We start from the raw sequence: 19,945 nt of genomic DNA, 5'->3' as shown, positions 1-19,945 counted from the left end.
TTAGTTGAGCGCTGCAACGCTGAAGTTTCCAACTGGCGTACAAGATACAGCTCGTAATTATTATCTAAAGTAAAAAATTCAAATGGATTTCTAATTATCATGATTTTTTATTCTAGAATCTAGATGAACTAAGAAAACTGAGAGAAATACCAAAATTTCAACTTTTTGGAGGTTTTAAAGAAAAAGGCATTTTTTTTTTTTTTTTTTAAATTCACTTCAATTGGTATGAAAATCTTGAAAAAAATTTTTTTACCTATTTTGTTAGTTCAAATAGAAGAGAATTTAGTACTGAAGGGAACAAGCTATGATTCATTTCAAAAGGTTCATTAGTTTTTTTTCATTCATGTACGCCAATTCAAAGAAATCATAAAAATGAAAAGTCGAGAAAAGAAGATAAAGTTTGTACTATAGCTGTCCGGTCACAGCGTAACTACCTAACGCTTGCCTACCTTTGGCTTTGTATCTACGGAAATATTGAGAATTAGGCTCTGTAACTTTGTGTGAATATTCTGAAATATATTAAGAATCGCTTAAAACGAAAAAAAAAAAATTGATTTTTTTGACCTTATAAACCAGGCTCCCCCCTTAAATTCGCTGTTCATTTTTAATTTTTTTTTTTTTTGTGGAGAAAAAATAATGTATATATTTTTTTCAATTAAGCGGGAAATTATTGCGAAACTGTAAGCTTTAATTTTATTATAAAATTTCAAATCTCTATCCATACATCAGTCGAGTTTATAAAACATCTGCGATACTACCGGATTGGCTGTTAGTTGTGAGCTATAAATGTCATAAAAACTACAGAATACTCTGAAAATAATACAAAATATTTACTTATAATAAATCTTATTGTAGTTAGAATTATGAATATTTTTTTCTTTTTAATTCGCATTATGACAAATATTTCACACTCAAACCCAGGGCTACCGGCTTAGCAAAGAGTTGTATCATAAGTGGTACAAGATCTCAAGACTTAATTAATAATAATATAATTTTTTTAAGTATAAATATTCGGAATACTCCGCTCCATAACACTTTTTGCACATTATCGTTGAATTTTCGACAGCTTCATAACGTGATCTTAAACCTAATAATGAAAAAGTACGAAAAAAAAAAATGTTTTTCTTTGGAACCTCTTAAATAAAGAAACAAAGAAATCAACGAACTCCGAATTTCGGAGTACGCAGCGTCGTCGCTCATCCATCAACTAAATATAATAAGATGCCACGTTATCGTCGGAAATTATCAACTATGGAATGTATGAGCTGTGGAAGCGCGTCTCTGGAAAGACGTCCTCCTCCATTTCGATGCGCGTCTCACTGTTGCCCAGCAACGATTCGGCATCCTCCTCCAAGTGGCGTATTGGGTAGCTGATGCCATCGCCCATGCTGCGCGAAAGGTGGAAAATTACATATATACATATGTGTTTTGTTTTTGTTTTAACTGTTTTATGTGAAAAAGTCGGATGAAGATTTTGATGAAATTGAAAATGGTTTTTGTTTTGTAAGGGAGCTAAGTAAGCACATCTAAGTCAAGTGTTCGTTTCTTAGCATTAAATATATTTATTTTTAATTTTATTTACAAATTTATCAGCGACGTAGCGAAGGTAAATGCAGATGGCAGTAAAAGCAAATTGTATGAGAAAGCCCAAGCATTCGAAAAAATAGTCTTACTGGGCATTATGGGGGTCATGCGGGCTTGTGATCGGCTAGTGTGATGCTGGATTAGAAATCATCTAATGTGCAAACATCGCCTTCAATGAGCTCCAGAGTTATATACAACTACTGGTGCTTAAGAAATGCTCCTTCGCCGCGAGACTAACACCAATTTCAGGCAAGGGTGCCAAAGACTTTGAAAAAATTTAGTCACATTTTAAATGGTCCCACCCTCATAGTTGGGACAACCTTATTAAAAGGAAATAATCGAGACCATAGTTGTAAAAGTTTAAACAAATTTCTAATATTCAAGTATAACTGGATGTATAGGATATAACACGTGGCTTTTTAACCCTAGATCACAAAACTTAAATCAGTCTTATTCTGTCACTAATCATTCGTCTCACAGGCTACAAATTACAAGGTGAAGTCCAAAAAAAACAAGATTGAGCTAAAATAGAAACGACAGGAGCTTTGTTTTGATAACTTCGAGTGGCCTCTATACATTGCTTTGCGCGATCTAAAAGCTTTTCGAAAGAGTATTTCAGCTCATTGACCGGAATGCTCTTCACGATGTCGGTACAAGCTTTTTGGATGGCCTCTACGGACGCAAAACGTCTTCCTTTTATGGCCAAATGCAATTTTCCGGATAGATAGAAGTCACAGGGAGCCATAGCAGGCGAATAGGGTGAGTGATTGATGGTTAAAATGCGATTTCTAGTCACAAGAAGAACAATCAGTCACAAGAGTGATGGTGAATTATCATGCAATAAGCGCCAGCTTCCTCCTTCGTGGTATTCAGGTCGAATTCGACGAATGCGATACAAGAAACGCTTCAAAACGCCAAGATAGAAAATTGCATTGACGGTTTGGCCCGTTGGCACGCACTTCTAGTGGACAATTCCCTTGGGATCGTAAAAAAATTAGGATCAACTTGATTTTTGACTTCTTCAAACGCAATTTTTTGGATGGTAGCTCATCTGGGGCCTTCCATTCGGCACTTTCACGCTTAGTTTCAGGTTCATGTTGGAAACACCCGTTTCGTCACCAGTAACAATGTTGTAAAGGAAGTTCTCGTCTTTTACCGCCTTTTTAATGAGGTCTTTCGAATGTTGAATTCTGAGCAATTTTTGGTCCTCCGTTAACTTGTGTGCACAGACCTTTCGTAAGTCCAAATTATCAGTAAAATGCGATAAATCGATGTTTTGGAGATATTCAACTCCGATTCCATGAATTTTAACGTTGATTTCGGTTAATTTTTGATAAATTTACGAACAATTTCAATGGAGTTTTCGGAGATTACTGATTTTGGGCGGCTCATTTGTTTCTTGTCATTTATGTCCTTATAACCATCTCTGAAACGTGTAAACCACTCATGAACTCAGGCACGAGATAGACAATCATCGCCATAAACTTTTTTCATCAATTCAAATGTTTCGGTAAAGTCGATTGGATATTAGCTTTTTGCTCGAAACTCACTTTTGTGAGAATGTATCATTGCGTTCATACATCTCGGCGGCGCGCGGAATTTTCAATGCTTCGGCTGACGGTCTTCCCACCGCTATAAACGCAGCTGACTATCATTATTATATTTTCATGTGTCCAAAATTATGTGAAAAAATTTCAGTCTCCGCATAGAGTAGTTTTACTTTTGAATTTATTTTACAAGTTCGCCTGTTCAGCTGACGTATTTTCCCGCCTCTACGTCGCAGCTGACTATTTTTTTTATTCTACTAAATGTCAAGAACACATGAAAAAAATTTCAGCCGGTATAAAATGAGTTGAGAGGAATTTTTTTTTGACACGTTTCGTACCCTCCCACAATCACACCCACCGCGGGTGCGCCAGCTGACGTTCACTTTCGTTATTCATGAAAGCTAAATCACAAGTATAGTCAAGAATCTAACGGTATAAAAACGCAGTCCAAAATCGACCCCTCGCTCCTGGACTATACATCACGATTTCGGAAATTAGTTTTGTTAAATTTACAGCAACAATACCTAGTAATCAATTCGCTCACAAAACACAAGGAATTTGTTTCTTGCCTTGCATCTTTTAGGCGCATCACACACATTTGGAACACTTAAAAATCCATAGACGCGAGTCATGCAAATAAATTTTATAAATTTTGCTTGCATACCTCATTTACACATCCGCATGGAATATGAATCGAATTTTGATGCTGCCCTTAAACTGAGGTGTAGTAGAGTAAAAAGTAAGGAAATTCCAACTTGCATGCACTACCACTTATTGGCTAAAATGAATATGCAATCTGAGAAATCTTTATTTACTGCAAAAACTACGTCCAACAACTCAAGTGACACACACACACACATACAAACATATATATATGTATGGTATATATATCGCAAGCTAATTTGGCAAATTAAAAACACAAATTTATTTCGCAAAATGCCAGTTTTTACTTAGAAAATTCTTACAAATGTTTATATTTTTAAAGATTATATCAAACTCTGATTTCGTATATATGTAATTAGAGGCATATGGCTGTAGTGGTATAGTAGTTAGGTAGTTAGATAGAAAACAAATTACAATTTCAAGTCGAGAATACAAATATGTACATACATACTTAGCATATTGAAGATATTGAGTGTTCGATGATAAATGTAGACAGCAAGGAAAATATACAACAAATATATGGGTACAGAGCAAAAATGCAAATGTTAATATTTGAAAAAAAAAACCAAAAAAAAAACCACATTCTAAGGAGACATGAAGTGAGCTGGAAGCCATTCTCTAACGTTATTGTATGCGTTCACTATTTCCATTTCTCCATAAGACGGCAAAAGATGCTTCAATTACATGAAAATAGGGATCTAATTAAAATAATTACAAATTTTGCTTGTAAAAGGTTCAACATTTTAATTTCATGAAATTAATGGCAATTAATTTTGCATAAAAGTATCAAAAGCTTAAGCTAAGCATACATTTACTTTAAACTACTTTACTAACTAAGCTATACACTCGTTTTTTAGGTTATGTTTCAAGTGCATTACGAAATGTGAAACAAATGCAATTAAACAATTCGATTTTACTTTATAGTAATTTAATTATAAATATTCGTGTTCGATTGTTTTTAACATTAAGGCATAATTTCATAAAATAATTTTTTTTTAACTTAAATACGAGCTTTGCTAATTTTTTTTTGCGAACATTTTTTTTTTTGTTTTTTTTTTTTTAATTACTTAGTCCACTCTAAAACATTTGTAATACGATTAAATAACGATTCTTAAATGCTAACAAAATGCAATTTGCGTCAAGTTTAAATAAATTTTAGAAAATGTGAAGCGGCATTCTGACACTCGCCAACGCTAAACTGCTAATGTCATTCTAAATAATTACGAAATTAAGTTATGCGTCTAAAAATTCAACGCTTGCAATATTTAATTATTCTAAAAGCAATGGCTTTATCTTTTGGAACGAAGCGCGCCGAATTGGTGCAGCGTACAGGCTTCACAAGCCCACGATTATGTTTGCAGTGTCCGCCGCTACGACGTTTCTTAGTCATATTTTTAGCACTTGTCTTTATTCAACAGGAAGCAGCGAAAACTAACTAGAATCAGTTTAGATTCCAATTGGTTTTTGAGTGTTTCATTTCCTAGCCGAGTTTTGTTAGTGGAAAGGGCAGTAAACGGCCTATTCTTGTCTTTATACGAGTGTTAGGTGCGCCAGCATACATCCGTTGCATTAATTACGGCAGCAAATTTAACTGATAGCTGCAATAATTGTCTGTATTTGTATGGAGATTGACACATTCTTTGTGTTGCGCATCTTGCCGGAATGCAGCACCAAAGTGCGCCAACTTGCTATTTTTGCCGTACGGAAAAAGTCCTACACAACTGCAATGTAGGCAACCAACAACTGATTTGTTTGCATACACCAGCATTCCTCTGCATTTTGCACGCAATGCCAGTGAATCGCTTTGGCATTACGGACTAATAGCTCCGTCACAATGGATCCGTTTCATCCTAATCATTTCATAAATAAATGTGCGTCCCGATCTCGAAGTTATAGTCGCACCCACCGTTTCTGACTGCCATGAATTCTATTAAGGGGTTACATGGGTTTCGGGGGTTAAAAAAATCGATTTTTTTTTTGCTTATTAATTTCTACATCATCTCAAGAATATCATCCTAAATTTTCAAGTTGATCCGAATAATAGTTTCGGAGATCCAGCCTTTGGAAGGTGTGCGCTCCAAGCCACTTTTATTGTTACTCAAAACTTTAAACGCAATTTTCTCGGAACTGTGTTTTCAAAGTCGGTTGTCAAATGTTTTCGAAAGCTACTTAACCGATCTTGATGAAATTTGACACAGGTGTTCGAGATACAATTTACTCGTGCTTGGACGAAGGATTTTTTTTTTCAATTACAACTATTTAAAAAAACAAAAACAAAATGTCAAGCAAATTTGACCGCAATTTTCATTTTTTTGCAAAAATGTCTGCCACAATTCCAAGTTTTACTTTTTTTTTCTTTCCTTCGTTCAAGCACGAGTTTATGGCCTTAACTAAAACACTATTTTTTTTTCATTTTGGATGATCCTGTAAGGAGTTATGCTGACAACGGCGACGCACCTTTTTTCGAGGGGTCACCGGATATGACGTCACAATGGAGGAGTTTTCATTTTTTGTTTTTTTTTTTTTAATTTCAGAAATTATTCCTTAAATATGTATAGTACATATCTATAAGACAGAAAAAAGTTTGAATTAAATAAATAATTTTTTACATAGAAAAAAAAATGGAAAATAGGTCTTTTTAACATGACGAAACCCACGTAATCCCTTAAGGTAGTAGTCTGGTTAAAAATTGAAAAATTTTTTTTTTTTTTATTTAAAAATTAATAAATTAAAAAAAAAAAATTTTCTTTTTGTCAGATTCAAGTTTTCACACAATATTTTAAAAATTAATTAATTTTTAAATTAAAAAACTTTTTTTTTACATTTTCTTAGAGTGTAATATCTTAAAAATATTGTGTGAAAACTTGAAGTGAATCTGACAAATACTTTTCGAGTTATTCAACAATTAACAAAGGGCGTTCGGGCGCTCTGGAGCGTTTTTCTCAAAACAACGTTTTTCTGGTCTGTCAACGATCCTGTAGGTCTTCTATGTATTTTATTTAACCGATTGATCTGAAATTTTCATCAGCTATCCCACAGATCAGTAGTTCTGGCAGGTGCTACTTTCGTTTCTTTTCAGTCCTAACTTTCCATACGATACAGTCTGATTTCCACCCGAAAAACATACCTTTTTTTTCAAAAGTCCGCCATTTTGTTATAAAATTTAAAAAAAAAAATTTTGGCATTGTAGCACCTGCCAGAATGACAAGCCTACAGAATAATAATTAGTTTAACGTTGTCGTTTCAGTTGCCCTGAAGAGCCAAAATCCTGTTGACAAGCCGCCTATCTTTTTTTTCAGACGCTTATTTTGGTGCCCCACTACTACAAAAAAATATGTAAAAAGAAAAAAAATATTTTTGTATACTATTTGTTGTCAATAATAACATGCTATAAAATCAAAACGATTGCATTTTATTTGCATAAAAAAAAAAATTCCTAAAAAATATCTATAAAAAATGTGTATTTGACCAGACTACTACCTTAAAACTCTCTTTCACCTCAATAGGACTTAATTTTGTATGGCATTTCGCAACCAACAAAAACCGGTTTATACACTACGAAATACTCGTACTTTTTTCTTTGGTTTATATGCGGCAATACTTTAATTCTGGCACCATAGTATGTTGTAAAAATCGCGAAAAATGAAGTAACTGGGAAAACGCAACCTTTACTATTCAATTCGCCTACGCGCACAGCTACGAAAAAAATTAAAAAAAAAAAAAATTAAAAAAATATGTAAAGGAATTTTCATCATTATTTTTTTTTTTTGTTTTTTTTTGTTTGTTTTTTTTTTTGTTTTTTTTTTTTATATTTTTTTAGTTTTGCTAAATTTACAGCACAATAAGTAATCAATTCGGTCATAAGCCACAAAGAATTTATTTCTTGCCTTGCATCTTTTAGGCGCATCACACATTTGGAACACTTAAACATTCTTAGCCGGGTGGACGGGCAAATAAATTTTATAAATTTTGCTTTCACACCTCATTTACGCATTCGCATGGAATATGAATCGAATTTTCATGCTGCCCTTAATCTGAGGTGTAGTAGAGTACAAAGAAGTCAGTCAAATATGTTGCTGCAACAAACGGAACAGACCCATTGCGGCGGCGCTGGTATTGAGGTGAGGTTATGTTTAGTTCTTTGTTTACACGTTCTCGGCGCGTTACTCTAATAAATCACAGTTAGCAAATTTCTACACACAACAAAAAACCAATAGAACTCTTCAAAATCACTCTAGGAAAAATTATAAATTTTTTTTCTTTGTGGTGAAATTTCCTAACCACAAATTTTTAGCGTAACGGAGGGGAATTTTAGCTCTTGCCTTTATACTTTTCTTAATTTGAATGCAATAACTAAATTATTAGGCATTCACTGCTTCAGCTCTAAAATCTAATGTCATAAAAGTAGCATTAAAGTATTTAAAATATTTTTCTATATTTTTTGACTAAAAGCGGAAGCTACTGATGTGAATGTAGTTTTTTTTTTTTGTCGAAAATTCAGATGTTCGGGCAGGTTTTGTGATTTACTTCCGTGTGAAATTTTATGGGAACTGCAAAGAAATGCACGCCCGCGTGAAATTTTCTGCACTCGGAAGTGCATTTCATAATTTTCTGCACTCGGAAGTACATTTCACTGCAGTTGCCAGAAATTTTAATGGCTATTCGAGTACACTTTTGAAGGCATTTCATTGCAGTTGCCAGAAAATTTCACGCGGAAGTGAGCTATAGTAGTTGCCCAATTCACATCAAGTAACCGTCAGTGACGTTGTTTAACCCTTAGTAATATCGTAAATAATTTCTTTCTTTTTTTCGCCCTTTAGTTAGTAGAGTTTTATTTTCAATCCTGTATAAAAACTTATTAGTGGCATTCTATTATTAATTTATTTATAATTATAAGGTAAATTTTTCGTTTGGGGGACCCAAGTTAACCCACTCCGTCCTTTATGCTATAAAATAGACTTCGTACTCTAAGAGTTAAATGTTGGCGAATATCAGAATGCTGCCACTGCTGATAAGTTGTTTGCTACCATTTCAGTCATTGTGCGCTTAAACGCTTTCAAATCTTGGTTGCCAACCTACAGCATAAAATTTGGAGGATTCTATTGATTTGCGCATCGTTAATGTATAAATTTTGATATTAACTCGAAATCGGTTTGCTTAAAAAATAAGGCCTAAGACCGGTATTGCAATTGACTGCTGAAATCGATATGGATATTTCAATTCCCTGGCATATACTATGAGATATTTAAGGAATCTGCTCTTCATACGCTTATGCTAATGATAATTTTCGCCGCACAGTGTGCCCCATTACTTCGCGTTCTAGTAGCTACAAATAGGTAAAGTATAATATAAATGCACTCTACGGCATTGTTGGATTTCTCTCAGCAATTTTCTTCTAAGCGTTTGCAACCGCGCATTCCTGCTGTTCGTCGTCGTTACATGTTTCCATATTTTTCATATTAATGATCACATTCCCGTTGGCAGTGTCCAAAACTGGCATGACTATAACGGTGCTGTCGCCGTCGTTCGCTGCTGCGGCTGCGTTACTCGCTGTCATTTCCACTGGCGCTGGCTTAACTGATATTATGTCCACCAGCCCGTTAGGCTCAGCGCCATTCGTTGCAGCGGTAGCAGCAGATATTGGGCCTATAGTCCCGCCAGCGGCATTCGGCGGCATTCCATAGTCTCTGCGTATGAGTTGATGATGTTGGCTGAGGGTGTTTGTTTCGTTTTGTTTGATGTGGCATAAATAATGGCAATAACAATAACAAAAAGATGTGAATGGGCAAATTACTCAAACATAAGAGAAAATGGACAATTAAATGTAAAATCAATTGGTTAAAGAACAAATGCGTAGCGTAGCGTACAATACAAAAAATTCAACAAAAGTGTGAATATACATTTTTTGTCTTGTTCTACGTACGAGCGCGTCGCCAAGCGGTTAGACTACATTTGCACTTAACTGCGTACTCATTTTGAATGGTTATTGGTTCGTTTGCTAACCTGGATTGTTGTGTGGTATCGCCCATGGAGTCGTACGATTGCATCTGATGCTGCTTTTGCGTTGTGTACGTCAATCCATCGCCGACACTGTGACAAGCCCGAGTTTCGGTAATGAAAAATATTTGCATTTAGTTGATTTTTTTTTTTTTTAGTTTTTAGTAAAATCTCTCCGAGCATTTACGAACACAGGTGATTAGGGTGTTATTTGAATATTTTATTAATCGTTTTGTGTGCGCAGCGCTTCTTGTATTACACATTAAAAGATTGCTAAGTAGGCACTCAAATGTTTACACAGTGGGAAGAGCAAAGGAAGTTGTTTGAAGGAATTGGAATGGGTATCCGCATAAAGATAATTCAATAATTAAGTGTACTAAGTCAAAATCTATAATGCACTTTTGTGGTGCGTTGAACAAAGAGAGTTTACAGAGAGAGAGAAACAGAGTAAAAGAGCTACTGAACTACACCAGCGAATATTTGTAATTTCCCTTAATAAATTGCATATAAAGGGTAATCATCAGATTGGAGGTACTTTTTCCCCATAGGGAAATTGAAGCCTATGATCTCCACAACATTTGGTTCCAACAAGGCCGCGGAGGTCGTTACTTGCCATACAGCCCGTGCAATGGATTTACTGCGTTGGCGTTTCGGTGAGCAACTTATTTTTCGTCTCGAACCAGTGGATTGGTCACCAAGATCGTGTGATATCACACCTTCGAACTTTCATTATTATTTTAATTATTTCTAATTTTTTGGTTAAAAAACTGAAAAAAATCCGATATTTAGAGTGTCAAATTCAAAACCGCGCCATTTTGTAACTTTTTTTGTTTGTTTTTTATTCTAGTACGGGACATGGCTACAGTCATACTGATTAATAATTTTTTTGGTTTTTGTATTTCAGATAAATAGAAGAGCCAAAATGGACAACACCGTCCAGATCCTATTTTTCGGGAGGGTCAACTTCAGCGCCATTTTCTAAATTATTAAAATTCAAGTTTTTTTTTAATTTTTTAAATTAAATTTGGCTTTTTATTTAACTTATATTATATACAAAAATGAAAAAAAAAACATAATAATTTCATTAAAAAAATTTTTTTTTTATTATTTTATTACATTTTTTTTTATTTAAATTAATTTTTTTTGTTAAAATAGTTTAAATTAATAAAAAAAATTAAATTTAATGATTTTTAAATAAAGAAAAAAAAACATAATTAAAATAAATAATAATAAAAATAAATAAAATTTAATTTTAATAATTTAAAAAATCTTTAAATAAAGAAAACAATTAGTTTAAATAAAAAAATGGTTAAATAAACTAAAAAAATTAAATACAATTTTTTTCATTTTTTTATGTAAAAGAAGTTCAATTTAAATTAAATTTAAAGAAAAAAATTTAAATTTTAATAGTTAAAAAAATCTTTAAATAAAGAAAAAAATTAATTTTAATAAAAAAAATGTTTTTTAAATAAAATACAATAAAAAAATAAAAAAATCTTTAAATAAAGAAAAAGAAATTAGTTTAAATAAGAAAAAAAATTTTAAATAAAATAATAATTAAAAAAAAAATTTTTCAATAAAATAAAAAAAAAAAATGAAATACAATTTTTTTCATCTTGGTACATATGTAAAGAAGTCAAATTTAAATCAAATTTAAAGAAAAAAATTAAATTTTAATAATTAAACAAATCTTTAGATAAAGAAAAAAATTAATGTAAATAAAAAAAAAGTTTTATAAATAAAATAAAAAAATAAAATAATTTGTTGTTTATCTTTGTATGTAAAAGAAGTTAAATTTAAGGTAAATAATAAAATAAAATTTTTTAGTAAAATAATTAAATAAGAAAAAACATTTTAATAATTTGAAAAACTGTAAAAATTTAAAATTTTTATAACTAAAAAATGTTTAAATAAAAAAAATTTATTTATATTAAATAAAAAAATGTTTAAATGAAAATAAAAAAAAATTTATTTAAATAAAAAAAATTGTTTCATATGTAAAAGCAGTTAAACAAAAAGCCTTAAAAATTTAAATATCGTTTTTCACTTATTTGATTGTAAAAAAAATTCCTGAAAATACCCTAAATTTTCGAGCCTAGACCACCGGGACTCCTTAAGCAACGAAATATTTAAAATATTAGGCGGATATTAAAGCGGAACATCGAAACTTGCGTTTAGTCAATATGGGGGTTTACAGTAGTCGAAGGTTTGATACATTTTTTTTATAATAGTAGTCATTGAATTATTCGCATTTTGTTGCTGTTTGTTTAATATTTTAGACTTAGTGATTTCAACAGCCCTCTTACGACTTGACTTATTTGACTAGATTTGTATTGACAAAATAAATTTATACTTTGTTTGCGGGACTTGTTTCTGATTTATGGATTATCTTATCAAAAGCTTAGATTAAAATGTATGCACCTTACAATTAATTAAAAAATTTTACAAATTACAATTTTAAATAATGAAAATCGTATGTCCACATCATTGCAAATTGTGAAATTCACTGAAATAAACATTTATGTTTTCAATTTGCCAAATAACTGTATTTTACAATATTTTTATTTAAACTTTTTTTATATTTAAAAAAAAAAAAAATTTTGTATAAAAAAAATGTTAATTTTTTTTTTAATTTTTCTATTTTTGCAAAAAACAAAAACAAAACTGTATAAACGTGCTATGTACAATCAGGTAACTTCAGCAGATCTTAACAGCAAAAGTAGTGCAATAAACGAAAAAAAATTAAATATCTATTGGAATTAAATATAAGACACAGGAAATGGGATTATTTAGTGCACATTCTAAAGCAAATAATCAGAAATTGTGAGAGAAACAAAAAAGCTGCACACACACATACACTGCACATAGTGAAATAGTGAATAAACCAAGACGCGTTAAACACTTAAGATATTTTCCCATAAACACATAAAAATATTTACCTCGAGTAGACTGGCAAGAACCACAGTCTCCAGTTGTCGCCGAACACTTCTTGGAAATTGGCATACTTGCCTAAATTATAGCCATTCTTATCTGGACCACCTATGCGGAAAATTGGCGCGCGGAAAGCCTCTACAATGGATTTTAATAAATAAAAAAAAAAATTACAAAATTTAATCCACTTTACATTCTTTTTTATTTTTAATTTTTTTTTTTTTTTTTTGGCATTCCCGCTTACCTAACGTCGTGCGATTCATGAGCGTCAAGTAGATGTGATAGCCAAACAGGCTGACCAAACTTATGGCAAACATCAGCGACACAAAGAACAGGAACAAAATGTGAAAACGTCCCATGCCACCATTCAAATCGCCCTGTTGTGAAAGTTCCGACTTCATTTTTGTACGATTGTTTTTGTTTTTTGTTTTTTTGTATGAAGTACAGTGTAAATAATAACAACAACTACTTGATCAAAACATGCTACATGCATACAGGGAGTAAAAGAGGTTGATTTGTTTGATGACTGCTTACCCGCCAAAATCGTATGAAGTATTCCAACGATGTTAAGGCCACGTACAGACAGTAAAGTAACGCATAACCCAGAAAGAGTACAAAAAATTTGTAGTTCGTAAAGTTGACGCAATTGTTCACCCACGGACAATGATGATCCATTTTGAGTACACAGCTGCCGCAGACACTGCAGTGGTGGGCGCGATCTGGTTTGATTATTTTGCATTTTTCACAAAAACGCACCGAACCATTCAAAGTGCTGGCAAATGCAGTTGAAAAGTTGTGAATTAGAATATTTTTTTGGAATTTTAATAAGTAAAAACAATACATACCGATTTGTTACCGGCAGCGTTTTGCCAAAGTTTTCTAAAATACGCTTTTGCTGATCCTGAGTGTCCGCATGGAAAATGTGTTCAATCTCTGCTTCAGGAATACGCCACTACGAGGAGGGGAGTAAATGTATGGGTGAATATGAAATAAAGGCTAACAAACAAAGAGGAAAGATGGCATCAATAATGTTGCCCGATTGGAATAAGAACTTTAAATGGTTAACTTGGTCAAAGGCAGCTCTTGTTGTTGTAGCAAAATTAATTAATTAATTTGTGTAGTTTGCGCGCACAGAGCTGTGTGTTCCAAACATAGGTGGTCGCAATCAAAGAAGCAGCTGACTGGCTACTTACTTGCGTAATAACTGTTAAGAAGTTTAATATTTACTCCGATAGCCGAGCGAACTGGTCAGGGAATGCCACGTTTGGATCGGAGGCGTTCGAGGGATACTCTGAAGATGACAAAATCTTAGTTTTTTTACTGATTAGAAATTAGTAAAAGTTTATGTTGTTGTTGTTGGTGGTGCAGTATAAACATTCCCCATGCTGTTTAAGGGGTCCCTGTGTTCCAGAATTTTCAAAAAAACGATTTTCTTTTATAATTCGAAAGTCTAGACTTTTAAGAATATACTGCCAAATTTTTGGAAGGATAATCCCAGTATTTTCGATTCTACAGCCGTTTTAGCAGGTAGAGTCAGATTCGTCACGTGGCGGCATCAGTGGTCACCTTATCCACTCTCAAAACTTTAAACTAAATTATCTTAAAACTACTTTTTTCAGCCTGGTGTTGTCAAAAAAAAAAAAACTATTCAACCGAATCGTTTGAAATTTTTATATGTAGTGAATCATCAATGGCTACGCCCGTACTAAAATCATATTATTATTTCAATTATTTCGTATTTTTTGACTAAAAAAATGAAAAAAACCGAGTTTTAGAGTGTCAAATTCAAAACCACGCCACTTTGCCAATTTTTTTTTTGTTTTTTTTTGTTTTTTGTATTCTAGTACGGGACATATGTACATATGTAGCAACAGTCATACTGAATAATAATTTTTTTGGTTTTTGTGTTTCAGATAAATAGAAGAGCCAAAATGGTCAACACCGTCCAGGTCCAATTTTATGGGATGGTCAACTGCAGGCCATTTTTAAAATTAAATTTTTTTTTTCATTTTTGTATGTAAAGGGTTTTCCAATAACGGGTGTTATTTTGAATAGCCTGCTACTTTTGAAGCTGTCATTTTTTGATATTTGGCAAGTAGAAACTACGCCATTAATAAAATTCACGGTTAAACAACGCATTGAAATTATTAAAATTCACTATAAATTTGGCAGAGACGGTTCGTAAAACTCGAACATTTTTGGGTCATCGTGAAGCACCTTGTCGGACCGCAATACAGAAATTGGTGAAAAAATTGTGCTGTTGGAACCAGTCAGTGATGTGAAAAATAAAACCCGTGCACGTCGCTCAAGAACAGCCGAACAGCCGAAAATATTGCTGTTGTAGTCGGCAGTGTTGAAGAAAATCCAGGTTTGTCCATTTCTCGTCGTTCTTTGGAATTAAGCACTCCACAAACGTCATTACACCGTATTTTGCCTAAAGATTTGGGTCTTGAGGCTTATAAAGTCCAGTTAACACAAAAACTCAAGCCGGCCGATCATCAACAACGTCGTGTCTTTGCTGATTGGGCCGTTGAAATGCATGAAAATGATACGGAATTCCATCGAAAAATCACCTTGAGTGATGAGGCCGATTTCCACCTCGGTGGCTTCGTCAACAAGCAAAATTGTCGGATTTGGGGCTCAGAAATTCCAAGAGTTATTGTTGAAAAGCTTCTCTATCCTCAACGTGTGACTGTTTGGTGCTGTGCGGTTTATGGTCCGGCGGAGTCATTGGACCTTACTTTTTCGAAAATGAAGCTGGAGCAACAGTTACGGTGAATGGATTGCGCTATCGAGAGATGCTTAACGATTTTTTGACCGGAATAGGATAGTATTGATCTGGACAACGTTTATTTTAAACAAGACGGCGCTACGTGCCACACAAGCAACGAAACCATTGATCTTTTACGGGAACAATACCTCTTATTGGAAAACCCTTTAAAAGAAGTTAAATAACAAGCCCAAAAAATTTAAATATCGTTTATCACTTTTTTTTATTGTAAGAAAAAAAATCCTGAAAATACCCTAAATTTTTGAGCTCTAGACCACCGGGACCATTTAAGTAATAGACCTTGGCCGCCCCAGTAAACTAGCCCTGTCAGGGCATCGTTTGTTTGTCCTACTTTTTTGCAAACTAAGTTTAAAGAGAAAATTAAGAAATCACTGTTTTAGCAGCAATAATCCGTTCCACGAAAATATGAAGGAATCGGACAGGCGATTTTAGCTAAACATGCTATAATTTTCTATCATTTGAGCGCTGGGGTGGGGTGGCACACGATCTAAGAATTAATTTTTATCAGCTTATCAACAAAATGACAACAACAAAAAGCTTTACGATTGTTATGCTGGGGCTTTTAACTAACAATGATTCACTACCTTTGCTTTTTAAAAATTATGCATCATGAAAACCACTTGTTACAGGAAGCTTATTACTAGAGGACTTTCGAAACATTATAAATGGCGATAATGCAAACATTGCCGATAAGAAGAGATAGCCGCGGAATGTACGATTACCGAAATATTAAAAAACGTAAATATAAATATGTACGTACATATGTATGTATGTACATGCAGGAATGCATTAAATTAAGCGTTTATGTATACTTACATTTGATGGCACTGTACCCACTGGTGTGAAGATGGTATTCCAATAGGACCAGAAAAACAGCACACATATTATGTGGTAGAAAATCAGGAAAACAATTTTCTCAAAGGTGTTGTCAATGGATACTGTAAAAGAAATTGCGCTTACAACAGAATTGTTCAAGAAAATGCATGTGCAAATCTGGTATACGTACGTAAACAAAGTTGCACCACATAGGCGTAATATGACCACGCAATGACTGCGGAGATGAATATCACTGGTATCCACTTGAGCGCCGCCATACAGCTGGCACAAGGTGTAGATTTCTTACCGTCGCTGTCATAATTTCCCATTGTGGCTGGCATGAACTGGATGGGTGTGAAGGTTGTGCGTTGGTGGAGGAGAAGCGCTGTAGTTTGCTAGCTAATCTTTGCACTTGCACATGCAGTGCGTCGTTCATCTAGTGGACAACACTTGAATTTTTTCGCGTTGCACTTTGTGTGGACACTTTGGTGAGGTTATTACAGCCGTGGGAATTTTCGTTGCCGCAGTAGTACACTGCGTACGCTTACTTAGTCAAGAAACCACTTTTATCTGTCTATTGCACCAGCTAGAAGCACGTACACTTTATACACCCGCACCTCACCTATTGCCTGTTGCTGGCTATTTCTTCTAATCATGCACTCAATCACTCACTGACATTTTTTTATTATTTCAACAATTCCTCTTTTCCACTTTTTACTAGTTATTTGCGACACATTACATCGAACTCGCATTTATTGAAGGAATTATTATTAGCCGTTTGAGTATTACGATTATACGACCCCACGCCTACCAAACGGTTCTTATTATGAACTCTCCACTTCGTCCAATTGGCGCTTTTTCGACTCTTCTTTAAAACGAAAATAGTTGTTTAGTGCAGTGAAAGTGAAATTAAGTTTTTCTTTTCCAAATTTTTGCACTACCGTTGCTAACTTTTTTTAGAAGAAAAGAAAACACAACAAAACGATTGTCACCAAAAAGCAAAATACGGAATTAGACAGATGAGTGAATCGAGATGTTACCAGATGCGAATAATTTCCAATACTTTAACTTCTGTTAACGAAGTTTCTTAAGAAAACAAAAGCGTTAAGAGCGCAAGGGAAAAATTAACGAGATTAATTTTTTACTACATTCGAATTTTGTATTTACAAATATAAAAAAATATAAAAAGAGAAATGAGTGTACGTTTTAATAGAAGTGTTGTGAAGTTCTTTTGTCAGTGCAAAACTATATTCGACTATTGGTACTCACAATCACTCATAAACGTACGCTCATATAAGCTGATACGATGAAACTAATGAGAGCCCCATGTAAATGAATTCTCACCACCGTTTCATTCCGTAGTATCGTAGATCGTTCTTTCATCATGTCAGCTGATACGGGGGTACGGGTGTGCGTTTACTGGTGAGTGTGAACACCACATCTCTACATAAAAAAAGAGACGAAATAAGTTCTTCTATAGGGTGTGATAATATGCGTTTAGGGCAAAAAATGCTATATATAGGGTTTTTCAGTAAGAGCGCTTCAACTTTTGAACTTTTTTGAATAAAACACAAACGGTGTGACTTTTTTAACTAATTTTTTTTTTATTATCGAGTTTGAACATATACATTTAAGTATGAAATTCGATGTATTTTGCGTGACCACCGCGTGCACGTTTTACGAAGTTCAATCGTTGAACCCAATTTTCGACCACTCTTTTGCATAAATCGGCCGAAATTCCAGCAATTTCGCGTTCAATATTGGCTCTGAGGTCACAAATCGTCGCCGGCTTGTTATTGTAGACCAATGACTTCACATAACTCCAAAACGGGACGGCTTGTTAAATGGACCGTAAAATGGCCGTAATGCTCTTAAAGTATAATAGCAGCAACAGAACGATTATTTTCATAAAAAATTTGCACGATTTGCAATCGTTGCTCAAGTGTATAGCGTTCCATACTAATGAAGTTTACAAATGACAAGCGAAAAATAAAAAATATTGCGTCGTTCGCCCTCCCTATCGGAAAAAAGTTGAAGCGCACCTATTGAAAACCCCTATATAATTGCAGTATTGTATGGTTAATGGGCAGCCGCCGTAGCCGGATATGTGGGTGCGTGACTACAATTTGGAGCACGTAAGTTCGTGAAATACCAAAATGAAGAAAAAGTTTTTTCTAATAGCGTTCGCGCCTCGCCAGGAAATGGTCGCCCCTCTGCCATGAAACAGCTGCTCATAAAAAGAACCATCTGTCGTTCGGAACCATCCATTTGTGGAACGACATCAACGACGTACACCACAAAAAAGGAGTAGGAGATTCGTCAAACATCTAACAGAAGTGTTCGCGCCAATTATTATTTTTTTTATTGCATGGTTAACATTTAAAAGTTTACAGTGCAAAATTTTAACTGTAAAAATCAGTATCTACGTTATGGGAAGGACCGAGTCGGGAGTTAATTTTTCAACGGAATCTTAAAAAATATTGAATAAGTGTTTTAAGCTGTTAAGAAACTAATTGACACGCTTGACCTTCAGTGCGCATGATTATAACGTTGTTTTTTTCGATTAATTTAAAGTTAAGGGGACAGATACCTGTAAAATTTCGAAAAAAAAATTTTTGTTTTTCATAAAATGTTAATATAATCTTTTAAGAATATGTCAAAAAATTTTTAGAACGTAAATTTAAGTATTTCTTATATGAAAGATCGTCAACCGTGACGACTCTATTCTTTGCGTTCGAGCGCTGGGAGAGGTATAGTTACGTTTTATTTAAACTTTAGACGCTTTTTTCTCAAAACTATATTTTTCGAATTCACGTACACGATAACTCGAAAAGTTATTGACCGATCTCTCTGAAATTTTGCACACATCTTTTTTATGATATTACTTTCTATGTGAATTTACAATTCGAAAAAATAATTTTTTCGAAGCAAAAATAGTAGGAAAATTCTCCCCAAAATTCATTTTTTTGGAAGCATTTTATTCCGCGAATTTTTTTCCCCCGTTTTTGTTTAATTCATATAGAAATTATGACATTAATTAACAAAAAAAATTTTTGGTTTTTTGGCTGCGACCTTCCTGAAAGAATTGAGTGTACATCCGCCATTTTAAATGATTAAAATAAAAAAAAAATTGTGTATATTATTTTAATGTATAAATAAACTGTATGCCAATTTTGAAAAAAATATATTGACTTTTTCATTTTAAATATATTTAATGAAAATCAGGAAAAATATGCCCGTTTACAGGTATCTGCCCCCTTAATAATTTGGTTAGCAAGATGTGCTCCAGCATATAAAACCAAATCAGCCACATGACGGAAAACATCTTTCAGAAACAATGGGAATATATACTGAAAATTTACACATTTCTCTTCACTTTTTTTATTTTTCAACGCAAAATAAACTTGTATTTGGATTCCGGGCACACTTAATTTGATCCCTTCTTATGCCATAATTGTAATCACCGCAGTCATTGCATCTTTCTTTTGATTTTGAATTTTGTCAATGCCTTTCTAGCTCAATGCTCCATTATCTGCATCAACATCTATTCAGGATGGATGTGATATTTAGACCTGAGTATTCGCTATAGGGTTTGAGTATTGGCTATAGGATTTCA

The 19,945-nt window shown here is 33.5% G+C and overlaps 1 protein-coding gene across 8 annotated transcripts; it reads right to left on the bottom strand.

Annotated features, from left to right (window-relative positions):
* Positions 1-1,019: 1,019 nt before the first annotated feature.
* LOC129243988 (palmitoyltransferase ZDHHC15B) lies at positions 1,020-17,393 on the bottom strand. 8 transcript variants are annotated; one of them, XM_054881528.1, is made up of 9 exons: positions 17,370-17,393; positions 16,520-17,279; positions 16,330-16,451; positions 13,568-13,674; positions 13,257-13,494; positions 12,967-13,117; positions 12,731-12,860; positions 9,798-9,884; positions 7,628-9,505 (listed from the first exon to the last, which is right to left on the bottom strand). In XM_054881528.1, exons 2-9 carry the CDS (start codon positions 16,668-16,670, stop codon positions 9,190-9,192), a joined length of 1,302 nt encoding a protein of 433 aa, XP_054737503.1. In that variant the 5' UTR covers positions 16,671-17,279; positions 17,370-17,393; the 3' UTR covers positions 7,628-9,189. The 8 variants fall into 8 exon arrangements, with proteins under 8 accessions (XP_054737505.1, XP_054737506.1, XP_054737507.1 ...); XM_054881530.1 differs by lacking the exons at positions 7,628-9,505; positions 17,370-17,393 and adding an exon at positions 1,020-1,388 and having other exon boundaries at positions 16,520-17,324; XM_054881531.1 differs by lacking the exons at positions 7,628-9,505; positions 17,370-17,393 and adding an exon at positions 1,020-1,388 and having other exon boundaries at positions 12,967-13,099; positions 16,520-17,324.
* Positions 17,394-19,945: the final 2,552 nt, after the last annotated feature.

The sequence above is a fragment of the Anastrepha obliqua genome, chromosome 4, assembly GCF_027943255.1.
Source record: "Anastrepha obliqua isolate idAnaObli1 chromosome 4, idAnaObli1_1.0, whole genome shotgun sequence".
NCBI classification, from domain to species: domain Eukaryota; kingdom Metazoa; phylum Arthropoda; class Insecta; order Diptera; family Tephritidae; genus Anastrepha; species Anastrepha obliqua.
The sequence above is the reverse complement of the archived record's forward strand: the minus strand, read 5'-3'. Positions and strand labels throughout refer to the sequence as shown.